The sequence below is a fragment of the Cinclus cinclus genome, chromosome 4 (assembly GCF_963662255.1).
Source record: "Cinclus cinclus chromosome 4, bCinCin1.1, whole genome shotgun sequence".
In the NCBI taxonomy this organism is placed as follows: domain Eukaryota; kingdom Metazoa; phylum Chordata; class Aves; order Passeriformes; family Cinclidae; genus Cinclus; species Cinclus cinclus.
Genome location: NC_085049.1, coordinates 18612338 through 18631752, shown reverse-complemented (window position 1 = coordinate 18631752; position 19415 = coordinate 18612338). Strand labels below are relative to the sequence as shown.

Here is a 19415-nt window from a genome sequence, read left to right as displayed (position 1 = left end):
CTAGTTACAGTTCTTTATGTAACACTCCAGAAGTTACAAGGCAAAGGACATTAGATCTTTATCTCTAGTGATTCACCCAGTTGCGTTGATCCATCAGTAAGAAATTACATTTTCTACACTGAGTGTTTAGTTTTCATAAAACATTATTCATTTCAACACTCGTTTTTCCATTAACACCAAGAATTCTGTGAACGCTTGACAGCGCTGTTAAACTTTAGAAGTTTTAATGAGTAAATTTTTCACACATAAGAATAAGGTAATTTATATGCTCCAAGTCCAAAGTGTTTCCACAAGTTGTAGGGATTCATGAGGTGAAGAATCTGAGTCACATTTTCCATACCAGATCTGAATAAATTCACCTTTAAACCACTGAAATATGAGGAACTACTGTTACGGAAATGAAAAGGCAGTATAATATAAAGCCAAATGGGAAGTGTTGAAAGAGGAATCTTGTAGATCTTTAATTCTGTAAGAATAAAGAGCACAAACCCTTCTTGATACACTTTCCAAGGTTTCCTCTACAACCCTGGGTGTATCCTCTGAAGAGGATATGGAGAAGGTGGGTAGAAACCAGGTTTTCCATGTAAGAGAAGGCTAGGATCCTGTGATTTTCTTTTTTCTTCTGAAGTGGCATGAAAACTTCCTGTAGAAAAATGTGGAGAAACCAAATTTGATTCAATCATTTAGACATTTATGTATCATTTAGACTAAGTCTGTGCTTCAGTTTGATCCTCATCTTTTAAAACTTTCAAAACTCTTTGTAATATAAGCCCTTTCAAAATGTGTTCCAAAGCTTATTAAAAATTATATCTCTTCCAGAACTACCCAAATGTTATGTTTCTATCTTTTTTAAATACTTTACTTCTATGTTAGCCTTTTTACAAAAACTCAATCTTGCATAGTTTCTATGACTGCATGTAAGTGCAGCGGCACAAATATTTGAAACAAGGAAGCATCAACTTTCATCTACAATATTCTTCAGGGAAAACCTGTGTCTGATTTCAGCCACAAAACTAAAACTCTTAAGGATTATTAAGAAGGTAATTGGAGTAAAAGATTTTCCATTTAACTGCCTTGCAGATGTGGGAACACAACTGTGGAAAAATTTAAGTGAGGGAAAGACAAACCTTTGGTTAAGAATCAGGTTGGTGCTGTGGAAGTTTCCTAACAGGAAAGAAAAAGTAGTATGTAATTATTATATGTATATATAAAGTATTATGCAATTGTACACATATATGTTCAGATATGAAAAAAATGTTAGGGTGGGATGATTTTTAAAGTATTTTTATTTTGGGGAAGGAGAGGCCCTTTAGACCTCTTCACTGGTGATTTGGGACTACATCAACGATAGGAGAAGCCCACGGTTGCAATTATTGGTCTTCCTTTCAGAAAAAGGGCAGAAAGAATTGTTTGTAGAAACGTAAAGATGAAAGCATCATGGTCTGTCTCCTTGTGGAAGGGCTCGAGTGGGATTCAAGGTTTCAGGGGATGTGGTTTTAAGATCAGCCAGATCTTTCTGCAAGAGCACCTTCGCCCTGTGCTTATTTCCTCACTTCCATCCTCTCGCTGTTTTCCCTGCTCCTTGGCCGTGCCCGCTGTGTGCGGGCTCCGCTGTAAAACCTATTAGCAGAGTGATCTGGGTGTAAAATCCCAGATAAAAAGCCCGGGAGTAGGAAAGCCCCTCAGCTGGCACCCCCGCAAAGAGCACGGGCTGCACAATTACCCTCACAGAAAGAAACATTAAAAACCAACAGTCAGGAGAGCAGATAAAAGGGAAAGCAGCCACACAACATCTGACAACCAGGGAAATGCTGAGAAAAAGGCTGAAAGGAAAAGGCCTGCATGCGTGAGAGTAATTGGAACCAAATAAACACATCTCCCCCCCTTTCGTTCCCAACCTCTGAGGGAAACAGCATTTTACACATTCCTCCTAAACAAGCACTTTGTGAATGTGTCACTTATTTCTGCCCGGAGAGGAAAGAAAAACATCGCGCTGCTCAGGGGAGCTGACCAAGAACAGAGGTTGTTTTCAGCATTTCTTCCAGAAGGTTCTGCGTTGCCGCACCTGCCTCACCCCAGTGCTGCCAGCCCCAGCCTGGTTGGAACGGGACAGGCTTCCTTCAGGTCACATCCTCATCAGGGCAGAGCCTTCAAGAGGCTTTTAAAGGAGTTTAGGTAGTCCAGAGCCAGGAGTGGAGGAGGCGTAGCATGGGCAGCAGGGGCCTAGCCTACCCCAGCTAGCTCCTGTTTGAGCCTTCAGCACCTGGCTCATGCGGCTCCTGAGCGCTCATCAAAATCAACCCCCTCATTCACCTCTTAAATGGGGCACCAGGATTCCTTGCTAGCCCATTTTCCCCATCCAGTGTTGCTGCCAAAGTTGTTTCTCTATCCCCCACTCAGCCTTCCTTAAAGACTGTTAGAAAAGTGGGAGTGAGGAAACACTCAATGTTTTGTGTAGTTGAGGGGGGGAAGAAACAAGTGGAGGATAAATCTCCACTTGAGTTCATAGAACTATAGATCTATTTAGGTGGGAAAGGACCTTTAAGATCATTGAGTCCAACCGCTACTCAATACTTCCAAGCCCACCACTAAACTGTGTCCGAGTGGCACATCCACACTTGTTTTATATATCTCCAGGGATGGTGACTCTACCAATTTCCTTGGTAGCCCATTCTAATGCCTAGACAATCTTTCTGTGAAGAAATTCTGTCTAATGTTGAACCTAACCGTGCTCTGGTGGGGCTTGAGGCCATTTCCTCTTGTCCTATTATTGCTGGTTGCCTGGCAGTGGAGCCTGATCCCCATCTGGCTACACCTTCCTATCGGGGACTTGCAGAGAGTGATAAAGTCCCCCCAAGCCTCCTTTACTCCAGGCTTAACACCTCCATGTCCCTCACAGGACTTGCACTTCAGACCCTTCACCAGCTTTGTTAACCTTGTTAGGATCACGAAGTTTGACAGTTAATGATAAAGGCCACTCAGCTGGAGAATCTGGAGGATTCAATGCAGAACTGCTTGGTTTCATTATAAAAAGAAAATCAATATTTAAAGACTGACCTAGTGGCTGTGTAGGTTTGGTGGTATAAAACATTTGGGTCCAAAAAAAGCCTTTTATTTCAAAGTAGTAGAATTAAATTGTAGGAATCCATGTGAAATCTTGATTTCTCTGATGTTACTGAAATAGCTTTGGAGTGCCTGGAGAAAAGGAGGCAGTGAGGCAGCTGGGCTGTGCCAAAGTGGAAAGCCTGCTTTCCCAACTTCCCAAGTACAACCCGGCTGCTCCAAACCCTGCCAGCCCAGAGAGGGGCTGACGCTCAGCATTTCGGCTCTGACAGCACTCTAAAAAAAGCTCAACATCCTCTTTGTGCTCTAAAGCTACACTGCGGTTCCCCAGTCTAAATTCAATCAAGCCTGAAAAGACTTCAGAAAGAAGTGCATAAAAAAGCCAGTCAGGAAATTTCAAGCTGTTTTCCAGGTCCCACTTTACCAGCAACAGGACCGGGAGCTGTTGGCGTGCGCTGGGACTGATTGAAAAGAAGATGATAAAAGGTACGCTTTGCCCTCGGGCACAAGACATCCACCACTTGACCTCCCGCCCGGGTTTTGCAGGGACACGGGCTCCGTGCTGGTGCTCCCATGGAGCCGGTGACCCCCCAGCCCCCGGGGCCCCTCCTGCCATCCCTGATCCCGGGAATTTTGCTTCCTCGTGGCTCCTCCTGGTGGCCGCGGGGGGACCCCTGGCCGTGCGGAGACCCCTGACTGCGGGACCACCATGTCCTGTGGTGCTCAGCTATGAATCCAATGCTTCTGTGAGCAGTAGGATACCCCAAACTTATAAATTCCTATAGGAGATCCACCACATTCCCTAGAAAAGTACTCCGTGGAAAATGGTGTCTGCTAGAAAGCACAGATGCTTTTTGGCAAGTGTATCTCTGGGCATGCACCACCTCAGCAGGTAAACTGTTAATTAAACTACCATTAATGGCTGGTAACCAATACATAAATGCACTCCTATAAATAGATATTGCTCCATATCCCAGGTTATCAGTCATAATACTTAATCTGAGATAATGAATTCCACACCAAACTACCCTACAGTAGCCATGTCATTTTTCTGTAAATTGTCGTACGTTTGAGAAGGATGCTTTAGCATATAATTGTGGTGGATTAGGCTTGGTGAGAGATTACAGTAGCTGCAGAATCTCTGTGTTGTGCTGAGTATGAGATCCAAGTCTTCTAAGAGATGCTTTGATGTGCCAAGATCAATACTGGAGGGGCAGAACAGAACAAATGGGCCACAGGGGCCAAATTCTGCTGGTAAATCAGTCTGGTAATGACATGCCAGTGATGTCACAAGCTGGTACTGACAGTCTGAAGGGTAGAACAGCCAAAGCAAGCCAGGATGTGGCAGCCAGAGAAGCAGAGACAGGAGTCCAAGGGCTACCAGTGACCTCTGAAGAGACAGCTGGGAGATGGACATTTGGTTTAGGGATATGGACTCTACTCTCCAGCCTGATAATCAGTGATCCAGAAAGGCAACAAGTGGATGAGTCTGTGCCTTGAAACCTGTGATTAATCATTTTAAAGTAATCCCATAAAATCTTAATTTTGACACCTGCCACAGACACAAGATTCCTTTCTTTACACTGCTTTTGATAGACTCTAAACTGCATATGGTACCACATTGTGAGCAGCAACAAAGCCAAAGTATTCCTGGTTAATGAATGGCAACTAGCCACTGAAAGTAACTGGCCATGATGTACAGATTAAAAATTATACCTCTTCTAGTTTAACAAATGTAACCAGATATTGCTGTGGAGTTCTTTTTCTTTCAAATTAGGAAGTGCCCGTTCTTTGGAATCATTACTACATATGCAACTTTGGTCAAATTAAATTTTTAGGGTACTAACTGGTACATAGCACCAACACATCTCAACCAGTTAAAAGCTTTGCTTTGCTGCTCTCCTGGGTCTGTGAAAATCCTCAACAATGAGCCACAAGGTTGCAGAGCACTACGGAATGGTAAACCTGCTTATCAGAGCACTTTCTAGGATACAAAGAACTCATGGTCATATCCTTGAACTAGACTAAAAGCCTGCTCCAAGACCTAGACACATGCTCTTTTTCTCCTGAAGTTTCAGTTATTTCCTCAGGAAATTAAAAAAAAAAAAAAAAAAAAAAAGAGAGGTAGTTTCCCATTTAAATGAATTTTCATATTTTTTTTTGTGCTGCATCTGAAACTGGAACTTGAAAAACTAGGGGGATAATTATGTAGAAGGTTTGTTGTAAAAAAGGAGGAAACCTTTCCATTTAAGATTAATCCAAGCCCGTTTTCTTTATTGTAAAAGTCACAGCAGGGTAAGACAGTCAAGCAGTAACAGCTTGTACTACTGACCCTCTGGAAAGGAAAACTTTTCAACAGACTTTCTTAAAATGTGCACATGAAGACACAAACACAAATTATAGAAAAAGGTACCCATTTATTCTTGGTATGACAAGGATATTTACAGTATTCATTTGCTCAGAATAAGATTCATCCTTATGAGTTTTAAAGCATCAATTATAAATTACATTTAAAAGGGGAAACATTCCAAGAATGTTTCTGTTAGAGATATTTTTACAAGGACAGAAACACTTTAAGGCTAAGTTGTTTTGACTTTTGCTGCCACCCACATTTATCTTGGCAAAACCGTTTCAAAGACAATGTTACCTTGAGGGATAGACTATGATAAATTCAACATACAATTCTGTTCCCTCAAATGCTTTTCACAACAGTTCACATGTGACAAAAAAAATTTTATTTAAAACAATGAACTAAATCTAAATGAGATGGCCTGTCTACACCCCAGCTTCTGAGAGAGGCAAAAGATCATCAACAGCAGCACATTAACCACCTCCAAAAGACATCATCAGCTTTCTTGATGAAGGTACTTCAGCTTACCAAGCTGCTGCAGCCAGAGATCCACAGTCATGTGGTGCGGTCCACCTTCTCCATCACATTATTTTTCAAGACAGAACAAAAACCTTCAGGTAGTTGATTTCTAAGGTAAATGATGAACACAGTCTGCTTTAGACAGCACTTGGTTCCCACTGCACAGACTAGTGCCCTACCAAAGCAAACAGGACGAGTTGGCTAAGCTGCTGTAGTGTTATTCTTTAGTCATTGTAACACACAACAGAGCTACAGGAGCAGTTAAAATTAGGTTATCCAAAATGGTTTATCTCTTGAGGTAGAGCCCACAAGTTATATTTATTCCTGTCCCTAAACTATAATGCACATGCCATCAAACAAATATAGCCATTTTTGGTCATTTATAAAACAAACCCGCTGATTTTTCAGATGTTAGTAACTGTAAAATAACAGGTTTGTTTGGGTTTCTTTCTGAATCATTTTGTGCCTGTTTTAGAAGGAAGCAAATTAAATATTGATAATAGTAGATTGTGGCTATTTATACAGTTGCAATGAAAAAATCCATATTTTATACAAATAAACTTCAGAGCAACTTTCAAAAGGGTTGGGGTATGAGGATTTTTTTTTTAACTTAAAACTTACTTTGGAAAATTCCAATTCCAACTACATAATAAATTAAAAAAAGCCAAAAACCAAAACACCCCCAGTCACTAGACCTTTAGGTTACATAGCTACTTTTAATACTACATTGGCTAATGGTTGCAGGATTACATGAAAGGGAAAAGAAAATGAAACACAACAGAAACCCCCCCACCTGCACAAACACAATTCACTGAACTAGCACAGTTTGTTAGGTGAGGACACTGTAAGACTATCAAAAGCACACAATGTTTAACATTCCCACAGAAGCAGAAATGTCACCTGTGCATTAGGAGGGGACATTTATTCCAGGTTAGCCAAGAATCCTCTGTAACAACAAAGCCCTTGCTGTAACCAAGAGTTGTTTGAAGATAACCAAATAACCCAGTAACAAGTTACAAACACATGGAGATTGGCACTTGATCTTTAGTCAGCCCCAGTCACTCTGCTTTCTCCCCAGAGACTCGCAAACACAGAACTTTAAATTTCCATTTTATTACCGTAAAAAATAAAAGTCAATTTGTAGTTCCAAAGTAAACAAAGAAAGCTTAGTTTAAAACTTTGTTTAAAAACAAAGCTCCAGATTCTGGTAAGTTACATGTCACAGGGTTCACATCAGCACCTCAACCTAACACAGCTTTTTTGTGAACTAAGCGTATTTCACTAAGTTTTCATGTTAGTGACAAGGGACTACATTCTCATCAGGATGCACATGTAACATGGCTCAAGAATAACCTGCAAGGAGTGCAAGTCAGCTTCCAGAGTTCTCCACTGAGCTCTACGTGTTCAGAACCAACATTTATGACCAAAGTTATTGAAGATTGACCTTTTGCATATTCCGAAACGGAAGGCAAATACAATCAACTAACATTTGGCTTTGAAACATTAAGATAACAATGCCGTATTTCAGCCACATATTTACAAAAATTTATACAACATAACTGTGTAGGGTTTCCTTTTTATTGTCATAATACACTCATAGATGAATAGTCATCTTAACCTTCATGCAAAGATGCATCTCTTGTTACACAAGAAGTTTCCTGTTTGATTTTTTGCACTCTGAGGATAGCAAGCAGAGAGCTGGGTAAATTTGGGTCACCCTTAAAAATGTAGGCCTGTTTGCTCGATTGCACCTTCAAAATAAGGAGGTAAAGAACAGGCACCGTTAATTCCACAAGTGTTCATTGCCTCTAGCATGTTTTCCAAAACCAACAAAAACAGTCTTGAACAGTTGCAACATGGGTTATTCCATGACTTTCCCCTCTTCAGTTTACTTCCCAAACTCTGGAGTTACTTTCCTAGAAGCATACTTTCTGAGCTTCTTTTCTAATGTATATTGTTGACTATACATTTTAAATTACACTGTTATGAAAAGAATGTAACAAGCTTTTTCCTTTGTACACAACTTAATCTTTGTGCTGAGTATTCTTCAAAGGGATTTTATAAATAATACAGTAAAAGTTTAGATCAGTCTTCCACCCTCTCGTCATTATACCATGTTGTTGCTCTCTCCAACTTTATCTACAAGCTGTGGAAAAGGAGAGAAAAAGGTTTTGAGTTGATGACATTTAAGTACACTGAAGCTACTCTCAAATACTGCTTGCTACTTGCACAGTTAGTATGCGACTGGAAATGAGATTCAAGTAGTACTCACCAAGGTCTCATGGTTTAGGTTTGTGAAAACCAAAATTCTTGCAATTGCGTTTCTGCATAACATGTTTTTCTCATATAGACATTAACAGTGCAACATGAAGATGCAACAGAATGAGAAAGGAAATAGAAGAATGCAGATAACACTGCCAGCTTAATGGTTAAAACAAAACAATACAGTCTCAGCCACACATGCATTAGTAGACCAAGGAAGATATTTCAACTGACCATTACTGTGGATTCTCTTCTGAGCCTACGTAGGCTTTGAATAAAACATTAACAATTATCTTTAAAAACAAGATTTAACCCTGTTGTGATCAAAATAAATATCATTAAGATCAATTGACAAATTAAACATTCAATTGATCATGAATTATGAGCCACAACTTGGCCTGTGAGACTGGAACTTACGATTTGGAACACTCATTTTTAAAAAACAGCCTGTATGCATCCAAATTATTCCCATTATTAAATTTCAGTAGTAGCTATTAAAACTGTTGCTTTCAAAACTTGTATTACAAAGTAATTTAGTATTGGTAACTTGTATTACTAGTCATTTAGTTTAAAAAATGGAAAACTCAATTTAAAAAAATATACAAATCTTCGTAATAAAAAGATGTAGCCTGGTGCAGTGGACCTTAATAAATATATCTGATGAATGACTGTCCATCCTGAGCATTTCTGGGCTCACCATACAAGTTGCAACTTAATACTGAACTCCACTGTTTGATTTTACAGGCCACTCTTCCTCAGTTCATCCAAATACTGCACCATGAACGGTGTCCTCCTCATTGCACAGACAGGAGAAGAGGCCCAGGGCAGTGGCAAGATCCACCTATGTGGTCACCCAGGGCCAGCAGTGAAGCAGGAAGAACCCCAGCATTCCCAGTCACAATGCAGGGCTCTTCCCACTTCACTACCCATAAGCAGGAGCAGTTTCTGCAAACATGTCCCTTTGTTCCTTTCACACCTAGAAGTCTCTCCCTAGGAATTAATGCGAGGTGTATGGTGCAAGAACGGTACAGGAATGCATTTGAAGTCATTGCTTCAAAGCTATATTTGCTTTATTGTTTATGCATTTCTGCAAGTGCTGTATCAGTGGAATAAAAACCAGAACATGCTTCAGTTGTTCCATGAAGTACCAAACTTACCGAGCTTATACCAGGTAAATTCAAGAGATATCCAAGAACTGGAACTCTTCTAATAAAGCCAACCACCACAGGAAAGAAGCCCCTTTAGGTAAGACATTGGAAGATTGTATGAGCTTTTATAATTAAGCTTTTCTCATATAGCTATAACATGAAAAAAAATAACAGGCAATTTTTAAACCAAGATTACATAAAATCTTGCAGCTTGTTAGCAGCACACTTGTTTACCAAATATATCAATACACATTCATCAGAGAAAGGAGAAAACCAGGAAAGAAATGGTGTACTTTTAAATAATTTAATTTTCTTCATAGCTAGCAACTCTCAGCTCATCAAAAAATAACTCAAGCAAGAATACCCAACTTAGTCAGCAAAAGTGTTTTCTAAAATTAGCATATACTAATTATACTTTGACATAATATACTTTATACTTTGACATAATTCCTCTTTATGTTATAGAAAATAAATTCAAGACCCAATGTTAAAACAACTGAAGTTAGTTTTGAATAATTAAAACCATGTATGGTACTCTTCACACTAACTAAAGAAAATAATGCATGACAGAGTTGTATATTAATTTATTTCCCAAATTTAAGTCAGTGGTTTGAATCATGATCCCGGGGATGTTGCATGGCATAGCTGCTATGGTGTACTGCACTGTCCACTTAACCTCTGCAGCAGAAAAACAAATTTTATGTGACAGTATCTCAGCTGTTTGCAGGCAGCTGGTGGCATTCCCAGCGATCTCGTGTTGAGCATTCCCTGGTGGAATAAGGATTAGTGTGCAATGAGGCCTCAGCCACAGTGAAGTTTCACAAGTCATCATCCTCTTCACCACACTGCTAACAACTATTTACTGGGTAATATCCAGAAGAAGAAGGGGGGGGAAGTTGGATTTTTTTTTTTTTTTTTAAAGACCGGATCATTTCAGTGGCCCAGTAAATTGTGAGGCAGGGCACACAAACCACTTGTAACAGATTAAAACAACTGCTGTGTCCAAGAATAAAGAATCATCAGTACACTAGGGATAATATTGTAAACCACAAGTCTGCAATGCTAACAATCTGAACAAGGGTCCAAAAGCACCCTAGATTACAACAACTGTCCCATGACAGCTAGGGCAGTTTTCTGCTATGCAACCAAGCAGCAGGATCCTGAGGAACAGTATAAAATGATGTTTGAGGAAAGACTTCATTTGTAACTTCATCAGAAAGGAGCAAGCTGCTGACAGCACAATGGTGGTTGAACTGAACAAGACTGAAGCAAAACAAAAAGCTTTGCTTGAAGTAGTCACTAGCCAACCTTGTAGCAAGGTATTTACATTCTATCAACAAATAAGCACTGGAAAAGACGGTCACAGTATCAAGGAATCATCAAGGTTGGAAAAGACATCTAAGATAATCCAATTCAAACCACTGGTCTCCAGATGCTTTAAATTAAAACAGATCAGATAAACATTCACACCTGGAATTATCCACCCCTTGTTGATTCCCCTCAGGCTAGAGGATAGTCCTAGAGATAACTACTGATCTTTTATAAATCTCTCAACATTATTTTACTTTGCAAGCACCACTAAATAATCCATAACCATACTTGCTTAGACATACTATCTTATAACTCTTCTGAGATCTTTTAAAAGGAGGGTGTTTTGTTGGAAACACATTCGACTTGCTTTATACTGTCTGATTAAACTAAGCCCTGTGCAAGAAGTGACAATGTATTCAGTGAAATACTGTGATTATCAAAGCTCTTGCAGTGACAGAATTCAGAGTAACACAGAGCAGAACAATAAGAAATACATTAAACCCACAAAATTCATTTCTGAAGTTTCACTGTCTCCAGTAGGAGCCAAGTTCAGATTTGTTTTTAAAAGTAAACATTTTATCTGAACTAAATACCAGATTAACATACAATTTTACTGAGTACAAAAAGAGCTTCATGGAAACAATGATTTCATTGTAATTAACAGGAACAGTATTATTTAGCCATTCACTGAACACTTCAGGCTCTGAAACTTGATCAATAACCATTAGTGAAAGAGTCTGTATCTAGACAGAAGTCCAAGAACAACCAGAAGCCTCCATTTCTACTTTTTGTATATTTTTTGCTTTCTTCTTTAGGGAAGCATAAAACTTCAACCATGGAATTAAAAATAAAAATATAGATATCTTTGCAGGTTGTAATAAGTCAAATTCTTTTACTATTACAGTTGCATTTTTGAAGAACTTAAAATGACATATTGTGAAAGTTTTAACATGTTTCAAGATTGCTGTTAAAAAAATATATAATTTCCATTTTTCCTTAACTCAGTCAAACAAGCAGTTCTGACTCTAAAGCACAATTGCAATGAAATATGACAGAAAACATCTTTTCCCTGGGCTCACATAGTGATGAAATGGTAAGGTTACAAACCTAGGATGATAGTAGCTAAATATTTTGCCCCATTTGTTAAAGAAAAGAACAAAATCCCCACCAAAAAAAAAAGTACCAAAGATCCTTTTTCCATGAGGAGATATTTAAACTTCATACTGCTAACAATTTGTGTTTCCACATATTTTGAAGTTTTACAGTTCTTTGGTTAGACATCAACATTATCAAAGTCATTTTGATAAATGCCTCAAAAGCATTAGCAGATTTGAGTATTGGAAAAATACTTACCAACTTGTAAATAAACAATTTCATATAAAATCTATCCAAAAGGAGCATTTAAAGGATGCTGCTTTGTCAACTCTAATGCAGAAACAGTACACAAATACATTTATTCCTAGATAAACTCACACAAAAGTTGTTTTCAAACAAGACTTACCTGAACAATAGGAAGAACCCATAAATTTCAAGGATCATTCCTATTAAAGGCCAACCAATGAGAACTATGAGCACACCACCCAGGAAGAATCCTGTTGCTTTCATTTTGTGTTTTTGAAAGAAGAATCTAAATGTTCTTTCTAAACCAATAACAAAAGACAAGCCAGCCACAAATAAAACCTAGAAAAAACAAAAACAAACCAAAGAAAGAAAAAAACAAATTATATTCCCAAGGACAGGATGTAAACATATATACATATATATATATATATAAAATGAATTCAGACTGTTTTTCTTGCACAACTTATTCGAATACCAAAAAACAATTGCTGAGAATGAATTTACTATTGATTTTCTCTTAAAGCACCTGTAGCTCTCAGCTGCTTGAAAGTGGAGTCCACCCTTTGTGGTCTCTGCCAAATACAAGACAAAAGACCTGCTGACAACAGTTCTATCTGCCCTGTCACGTCCATACATTACCACAAGTGGTGCTGAAGCTTTGTACTACTGACAACAAAGGCTCCTAAAATCTAAGAATACACATAAAAGTACCTCTGTTCTGTGCTACTGACATCTTCAACAGCTTCTACTGATCTACTCATCATGCAAAGGCAGAGAAGGAAAAAGCTGAACAGTTGTTTTTTACTGTGCAGAGCCTTTTTACTGTTTATTTATTTGTTTCATTAAAACTGAACACTATCATACTAGTCCCAAATAGTTCAAACTATTTCTGGTGTCCTGGAGCAACAGGACTGTGAATCATTTAATCAACATTTTTGCTCAGAAAGCAATATAATCTCAGATTTTATTCAAGATTGTTTCATTTAAGTTTTGTATGGTATTTAATAAATCACTTCCTTAGAACCTCCTGCCCTTTCTGATAATTTTTTTTTCATAAACACAACTCTCTGCAAGGATAGAGTACCTTTTCTTGCATTATCTTTGGTTACCACATAGCCTTGTCATTGTCTCTTCCTACCTACATTTTCATTTTCCCTAAACAGGATGTCGTATTTCCACCTTGCACTATGAAAAGAAAAAATAAGAGTGATTTCACTTTTCACTCTTCCACTGCACACTTGATTTGATGGCTCCTAACAATGCTTCAACTAATGCATCCAAATTCAGATACACAATTTTGTATTTCCCTTCAGGCAATCTCAATATTTGGGAAGGAAACTGATCTGTTTGGCTGCAAACTTTTAGGCATCAGCAAAAGGGGTGAACCTCTACCAGCCAGGCTGTACTTTTGGCTGGCAAAGCTGAGAACAGCAGAGGCACAGAGACTATGACATGCAGAAAACACCCTGTCATTTTGTATTTGGATTGAAAATTTTGTGTACCAGAACAAGGATTTATTTTCGGTGCTACTTCGAGCAACAAGTTCAATTTGGTAAAAACTGAATATACTGAATCTCTCTCTCACCTCTAAAGCCAGAGGTGTCAGCAATTCATACTTCTTTCTTTCCTCATACAGCACTGCACAGCTGCCTTTGTTAGCATGTACTTCATGATTCTTATCCAAATAGATACTTAAATTTACAGCTATCTTAGAGGATCACAAAAAAATCACATTTGCACCAGCACAATATCTGTGGAACAAGCTGCTTCTTGTCTACCATCATCCCACAGGCCTGACCCAAGGTGATATTCACCTCAGTACAAACTGTTCTAACTCAACCAGGAAAAATTGTTCATTCCTACCACTGAGCACAGCTCCTCCTATATACCAAATCACCACAGTAATCTTGGTCATGCCAGCTTCAAACTGATAACATACTGTTCTATTTTTAGTTTATCTTTAATAGATTGCATTCTTGATTCTAACCAGTGCAGAAAAGATACTTACATTTCCAATAGCCAAAAGAGCTTTATCAAAGAAGAGTATCATTCCAAAGAAGAGGAAAAACACTCCAAAGCCTGTCAGTCCCATTCCAATCTCTGAAAAATAAGCAAATTTAGGCATGTAACAAAATATGGTACCAAAAAAGTTATGGATAAAAACTGGGGGAAAAATGAGAATATCCAATCCAAAGACACTTTAATTTTAGAAACTTCCCGGAGTGTACAAATATAATAAATCTTGTAGACATCAATTACTTCAACAGATATATCTTTGGAAACTGCTTATCAAAAAAGTTCATATTTGGAACTAGACACTGAAATTGAATGAAACCAAAAGCAATCATGCATATAGTCATACAGCAAAGACATACGTCCCTTTTCTGCTAGTATGAAGAAAAGGATTGCTTAGTAAAGAGATAATGAAACTCTGTTTTCCAGATTAGACCAGTTGGTCAGAACATGGTACAAATAACACCAAGGTTGTGTTTTATTCCCATATAGGTCATTCACTGAAGAGTGGATCCTCCTTGTGGATCCTTGTGATCCTTCTCTTTCAACTCTGAATACTCTGGGATTTGCAGATCTTATCCCATTACCTTTACCATAGTAATGTAAGTACCCTGGTCCTCTCCATGCATCTCCCATGACCTTGCATAGCAGTTCCACTCCCCTCAATTTCCAGATGGACCACAACTTGGATGAATCCTGCAGAAATTTTCCAAGTTACACATGTGCTGACAGCTATCAAACACTAGCCTGGGTCTCCAAACAATTGCCAGTTTTCACAAAACCAGCAGATATTAAATATTGAGATATTAATGTTCAATTATAATTTTCATGCTTCATATTTAAATTTTATTTATTAAATTGTAGATCTACATTACACGCAGATTCAATATCTCTAGGCTGCTAGTGTTGCACAGTGGTTTAATTTTATGAAAACTTTCATTTTATGATCTTAATTTGCAGACTTTTTAAAAATACCTTTTGTACTTACTATATTTGCTTATATTATCAACTGGGCAATGCTGGGTTAACAGTTGGACTCAATGCTCTTAAACTTTTTTTTTTTTTTTTTTTCAGTCTAAGCAGTTCTATAATCTTTGAGTTCTGCAAAGGATACTCAAGAAATACTGGGAAGCCAAGAGCAGGATGGAAAGTCTGTATGAAAAACTGAGCTAGAAATGTCAAGCTGTTATTAAAACTACCAATAGCCTCAAAAGTACCTTGAGGACTGCTCTTAGAACTACATCCTGCTTTAAATTTTAAGTCACTAAAGCCTTCCTTTGTCTCTCACACAGACTGGGAGAGAAAAGCCAGGGACAGCAACAACAGGGCTGCAAACACATGCATTTATTACTGCTTTCCCTATGACCACACAATTAGAAACCTACAGGACACAAAAACAGCTTAACAAAACCAGCTCTAATACTATAGACAGGCTGGCAGCCCAGTATGTGCCCAATATGTGTATACTGAAGTTCTAAGTAGTTTTGCACAGCCTGTCCTGAAACAAACAAAAAACCACATCCACAATCACAGCCCTCACTGCTACTGTTGGCCAGATGTACCTCAATATATTTTAATTGCACTTTGCTGCTGTAGTCAGTAATTTGCTGTTGCTTGATGAGCTTGGGAGTAAAGGAGGACAATTATGCCTGTTTCAGGACTTGCAAGTAGTTATTGGAAATAAATTTCAAAACAGCTCAGAGATTTGTTACAGCAACATTCCACACCCCAATCTTCTCAAACAGCATGGCTTTCAGCAAGGCGTCAGAGTACATGCTGTTAGAGCTGTAGTTCTATAGTATTGCCTGCCACTTTAAACTGTTACTATGAGCAGTTCAACACCCCACGATTAAAACCACTAAATAACACAATCCATTTACTACAGACACTCTCCCTACTCCTTTACAATGAAAAACGGAATTGCAAATTGTATTTCCAACGGATCTGCTGACTGAAGGCAATGTAACAATTGCAACTGCCCTTTTCTCCAGTACTCTCTACTTCAGAAGAGCAGAAACAATCCGTATTCTGGAGGGAAAACACTTGGAGGGAGGACTCCAGAGGAATGACCAGCTGCCAGCAAGATAAATATGCAGTCATGGGAAGTGAGTATTCACTCCTCCTACAGACACAGCTCAAGGTACAGATCTGGCAAGGAGGCAGAGGCCAACTCCCAATAGCTGCTGCAATCACCACTCTGACACTTCTCTAATCACCCGAAACCACTCGTTTGTAATCGCTTCTGCCACAATGGATTCTGATTCATTTCAGAAGTCACCCATATTCTCTGGTTAGGGGAAGGAAAAGGAAAAAAGACAAGCAAACATTGTAATATTCATTATCCCAAAATAACTGCCAGGACATGAATGGTTCAGGACTATTATCCTCTGGTGCTAATATCTCAGCAAAGGGTCTTACTGACTTGATTTATATCAGAGGTTGTAATTATATTTAACTACTCTTCCCAAAGGAAGGAAAAGAAATATGCTGGCTTCTTGTATAAAATCTTTTCAATAACAAACCAAGAATATTTATAGAGGGAGCAAACTATTTTTAAATGTTTTCTTGTGTGCCAGAAGAGCTTTCAAATACAACATATCAACCCCTAGAAATGCAGAAACACATACTAGCCAGGTGGTATTTATTCTGGATTATTATGATTTCCTGATACAAAGGAGCAAATCCTCATCAATATTTCTCCAGAAATTCTATAAGTTGTGCAAGAGTACTGCAGCACTGTGTCAAAAAACATTGCAGATATTAAGATTCAAAATTAAGATACATTGCTTGTGAAAGATCAGGGCAGACAATGCACATCCCCAGTCTTTTATACTGCATTATATAGTGCAAAATAAAATGGAATTGTGTGCTATAGACTTTTAGAAGACAAAAATGAATACAGTTCACATTCAATGTATAACTATTATTTTGCTAGCAGTATTTTTCAGTATTGAAAATTTTGCAATTACTGGTGGTATATTACCATTCAATGTACCACTTAAAATTATGTTCTAGACTACAGATACAGAATTAACTTTCCAAACATCAACCAACACAGTGGTTCTCTCCAGGTATTTATCACACTACTCCACCAGTGACTCTATAGCAAACCCTGTATTTTTTCAGACAGCAGTGAACTTTAAAATACCTGATGAACTATTTTCATAAAAACTGAAAAAAAAACCCCAACCTTAAAACCCCTAAATGTCAGAATATTTTATTTAGTACTCTTGTCTCTGACAGTCAAAACTAAGTCTTGGCACTGGAAATAGCTGAACATCCCACGTGGGGAACTAAGTAAAAGAGAAACAGTGAGTCTTTTTGAAGAGATTTTTATTTTTTTTGCCCAACAAATATTCCAGACAGAAAATTATGAGGAAAAGCAAAGCCCACAAGGGCTTAATCAATCAGAAATCTAAAAATTAACCCCAAGGGCTAGTACTCATCCCAGTCAACAGCACAATATCTGAATATTTTAAGAAATCATTGACCCTGAATGCCGCTAAACTCTGCTGCTTGTGTCTTAATCCTTGACCTTAACTGGCTCTCCAATACCTCCATTTCCAGTATCCTGCTATCAAACTTAGCTATTTTATCTTGTTTTTTTTCTAAGTTTTTGACACCCTCCTTCATAACTGATGCTGTGGTGCTTATCAGGCAGACTCATTTCCTTCTGTGGCAACCATACCAGAAATGCATCATACATGAGATGGTAATTTAAATCAAAGGCCTATAATTGTCTTTTACCTTGCAGCTTGAGCTGTTATCCTTAAGGCGGTACCTCACAATCACAATTGCTAGGGCTGGCAGGATCCTGTGGAGATCACCCAGTCCACCCCCCCCCCCCCCCGCCAAGGCAGGGTCACCTTCAACAGTTGATGAGGCAATGTGTCCAGGTGGGTTTGGAATGTCTCCAGAGAGGGAGACTCCATGCCCCTCCTGGGCAGCTGTTCCAGGGTTCTGCCACCTTCAGTGTAAAGAAGCTCTTCCTCACTTTGAGATTAAACTCTGTGTTTTACTTCATAGCCATTGTTCCTTGTTCTGTTGCTGGGCACCACGGAAAAGTCTGGCACCAATTTGAGATACTTACATGCATTAATGAAATCCCCTCTCAGTCTTCTCCAGAATGAAGAGGCCCAGCTCTCACAGTCCTTTCTCATTAGTGATGCTCTGGACCACTCATCATCTTTATTCCCTTCTGCAGGACCCTCTCCAGTAGCTCTTTTTTTTCCTTGCCCAGGAGCACAGAACCGGACACAGCACTCCAGATGTGGCCTCACCAGGACCAAGTAGAGGGGCAGGATCTCCTCCCTTGACCTGTTGGCCACATATCCCAATACACCCCAGGATACCACTGGTCTTCCTGGCTGCCAGGACACATTTATCAACTTCATTACTTGGATTTCTTTGATCTCTATTTCCAAGCACTTCAGTGGAAGCAAAACTATGGCCACATAGAAGTATTTTTACTTTTTTCCACTTCAGTGTCTTGTCCTCACCTTGAGGTCCCCTCAGTGTCACCTACAGACATTTGGTGTGGTACCAGCAATAACAGCCCAGTAAAGCTATTTAGATAACTAAGTGGTTTCAGACCATTGAAGTCCACAGGAAGAGTGAAACTAAGAGTTACTTTGTTTACCATTCAGCTTTCATTCATTCATTCATAGTAATCTATCAAAATGCGATGGGTACAAACCCATAGAAGGGTTAGGTTAGATAACAGAAGTTCTTTCCTGTAAGCGTAACTAGGCACTGAACAGGTTATCCGGAGAAGCTGTGGCTGTCCCATCCCTGGAAGTGTTCCAGGCCAGGCTAGATGGGGCGCTGAGCAGCCTGGTACAGTGAGAGGTGTCCCTGCCGATGGCGGGGGGCTGGAATGGGATGATCTTTAAGATCCCCTCTAACCCAATCCGTTCCGTGATTCCGCCACACCACTACCATAGCAAACTGAGAACTCGCAGCCCCCGACAAACGCCGGCCGCGCTGGTGACAGAGTCTTCTAAGGGCGAGAGACCCTGCCGAGCGCTGCCCTGGCGCTCTCCATCCCATCTCTCTTTCCGTGCTCTCCGACAACTGCCGGTACCGCCGCACCTGGACCGCCGCGGCTCCCCCTGCCCTGTTCGCTCCCACCCGGCCGCGGACTCCAACCAGTCTCCAGGGGCCCAGCCGGAACCTGTCCGGACGCTGCCGAGAGGCCCCGCCGCGGACAAAGGGTGCGGGCCCGGCGAGCCCGGCCGCCCTAGGACCCTCCGGCCCCCGACGCCCCCAGCCCCACAGCGGGTGGCCCCTCCCCGCTTCCCCGCCGGGAGCGGCGGCAGCGCTTACTCTGCGTGTCGGACAGGGAGATCATGGTGAGGCGGGAGCGGGATCAGGACGAGCGGGAGAGAGACCGGCGGCGGCCACGTCTA

At 39.8% G+C, this 19415-nt stretch overlaps 1 protein-coding gene across 1 annotated transcript; it reads right to left on the bottom strand.

Moving 5' to 3' along the window:
• Positions 1–7080: 7080 nt before the first annotated feature.
• Positions 7081–19367, bottom strand: GOLT1B (golgi transport 1B). The gene is made up of 5 exons (XM_062490867.1): positions 19333–19367; positions 14003–14094; positions 12155–12333; positions 9352–9433; positions 7081–8078 (listed from the first exon to the last, which is right to left on the bottom strand). The coding sequence occupies exons 1-5, from the start codon at positions 19355–19357 to the stop codon at positions 8040–8042; spliced, it is 417 nt and encodes a 138-aa protein (XP_062346851.1). The 5' UTR covers positions 19358–19367; the 3' UTR covers positions 7081–8039.
• Between the last annotated feature and the right edge of the window lie 48 nt (positions 19368–19415).

Coding starts and splice junctions, on each gene's coding strand:
- GOLT1B (XM_062490867.1), bottom strand. CDS start 19,357: ATGATCTCCCTGTCCGACACGCAGA. Junction 12,334..14,002: donor CTCTTTTGGCTATTGGAAAT/GTAAGTATCTTT, acceptor TGTTTTTTCTAG/GTTTTATTTGTGGCTGGCTT. Junction 8,079..9,351: donor ATTTACCTGGTATAAGCTCG/GTAAGTTTGGTA, acceptor CCTTTTCCACAG/CTTGTAGATAAAGTTGGAGA.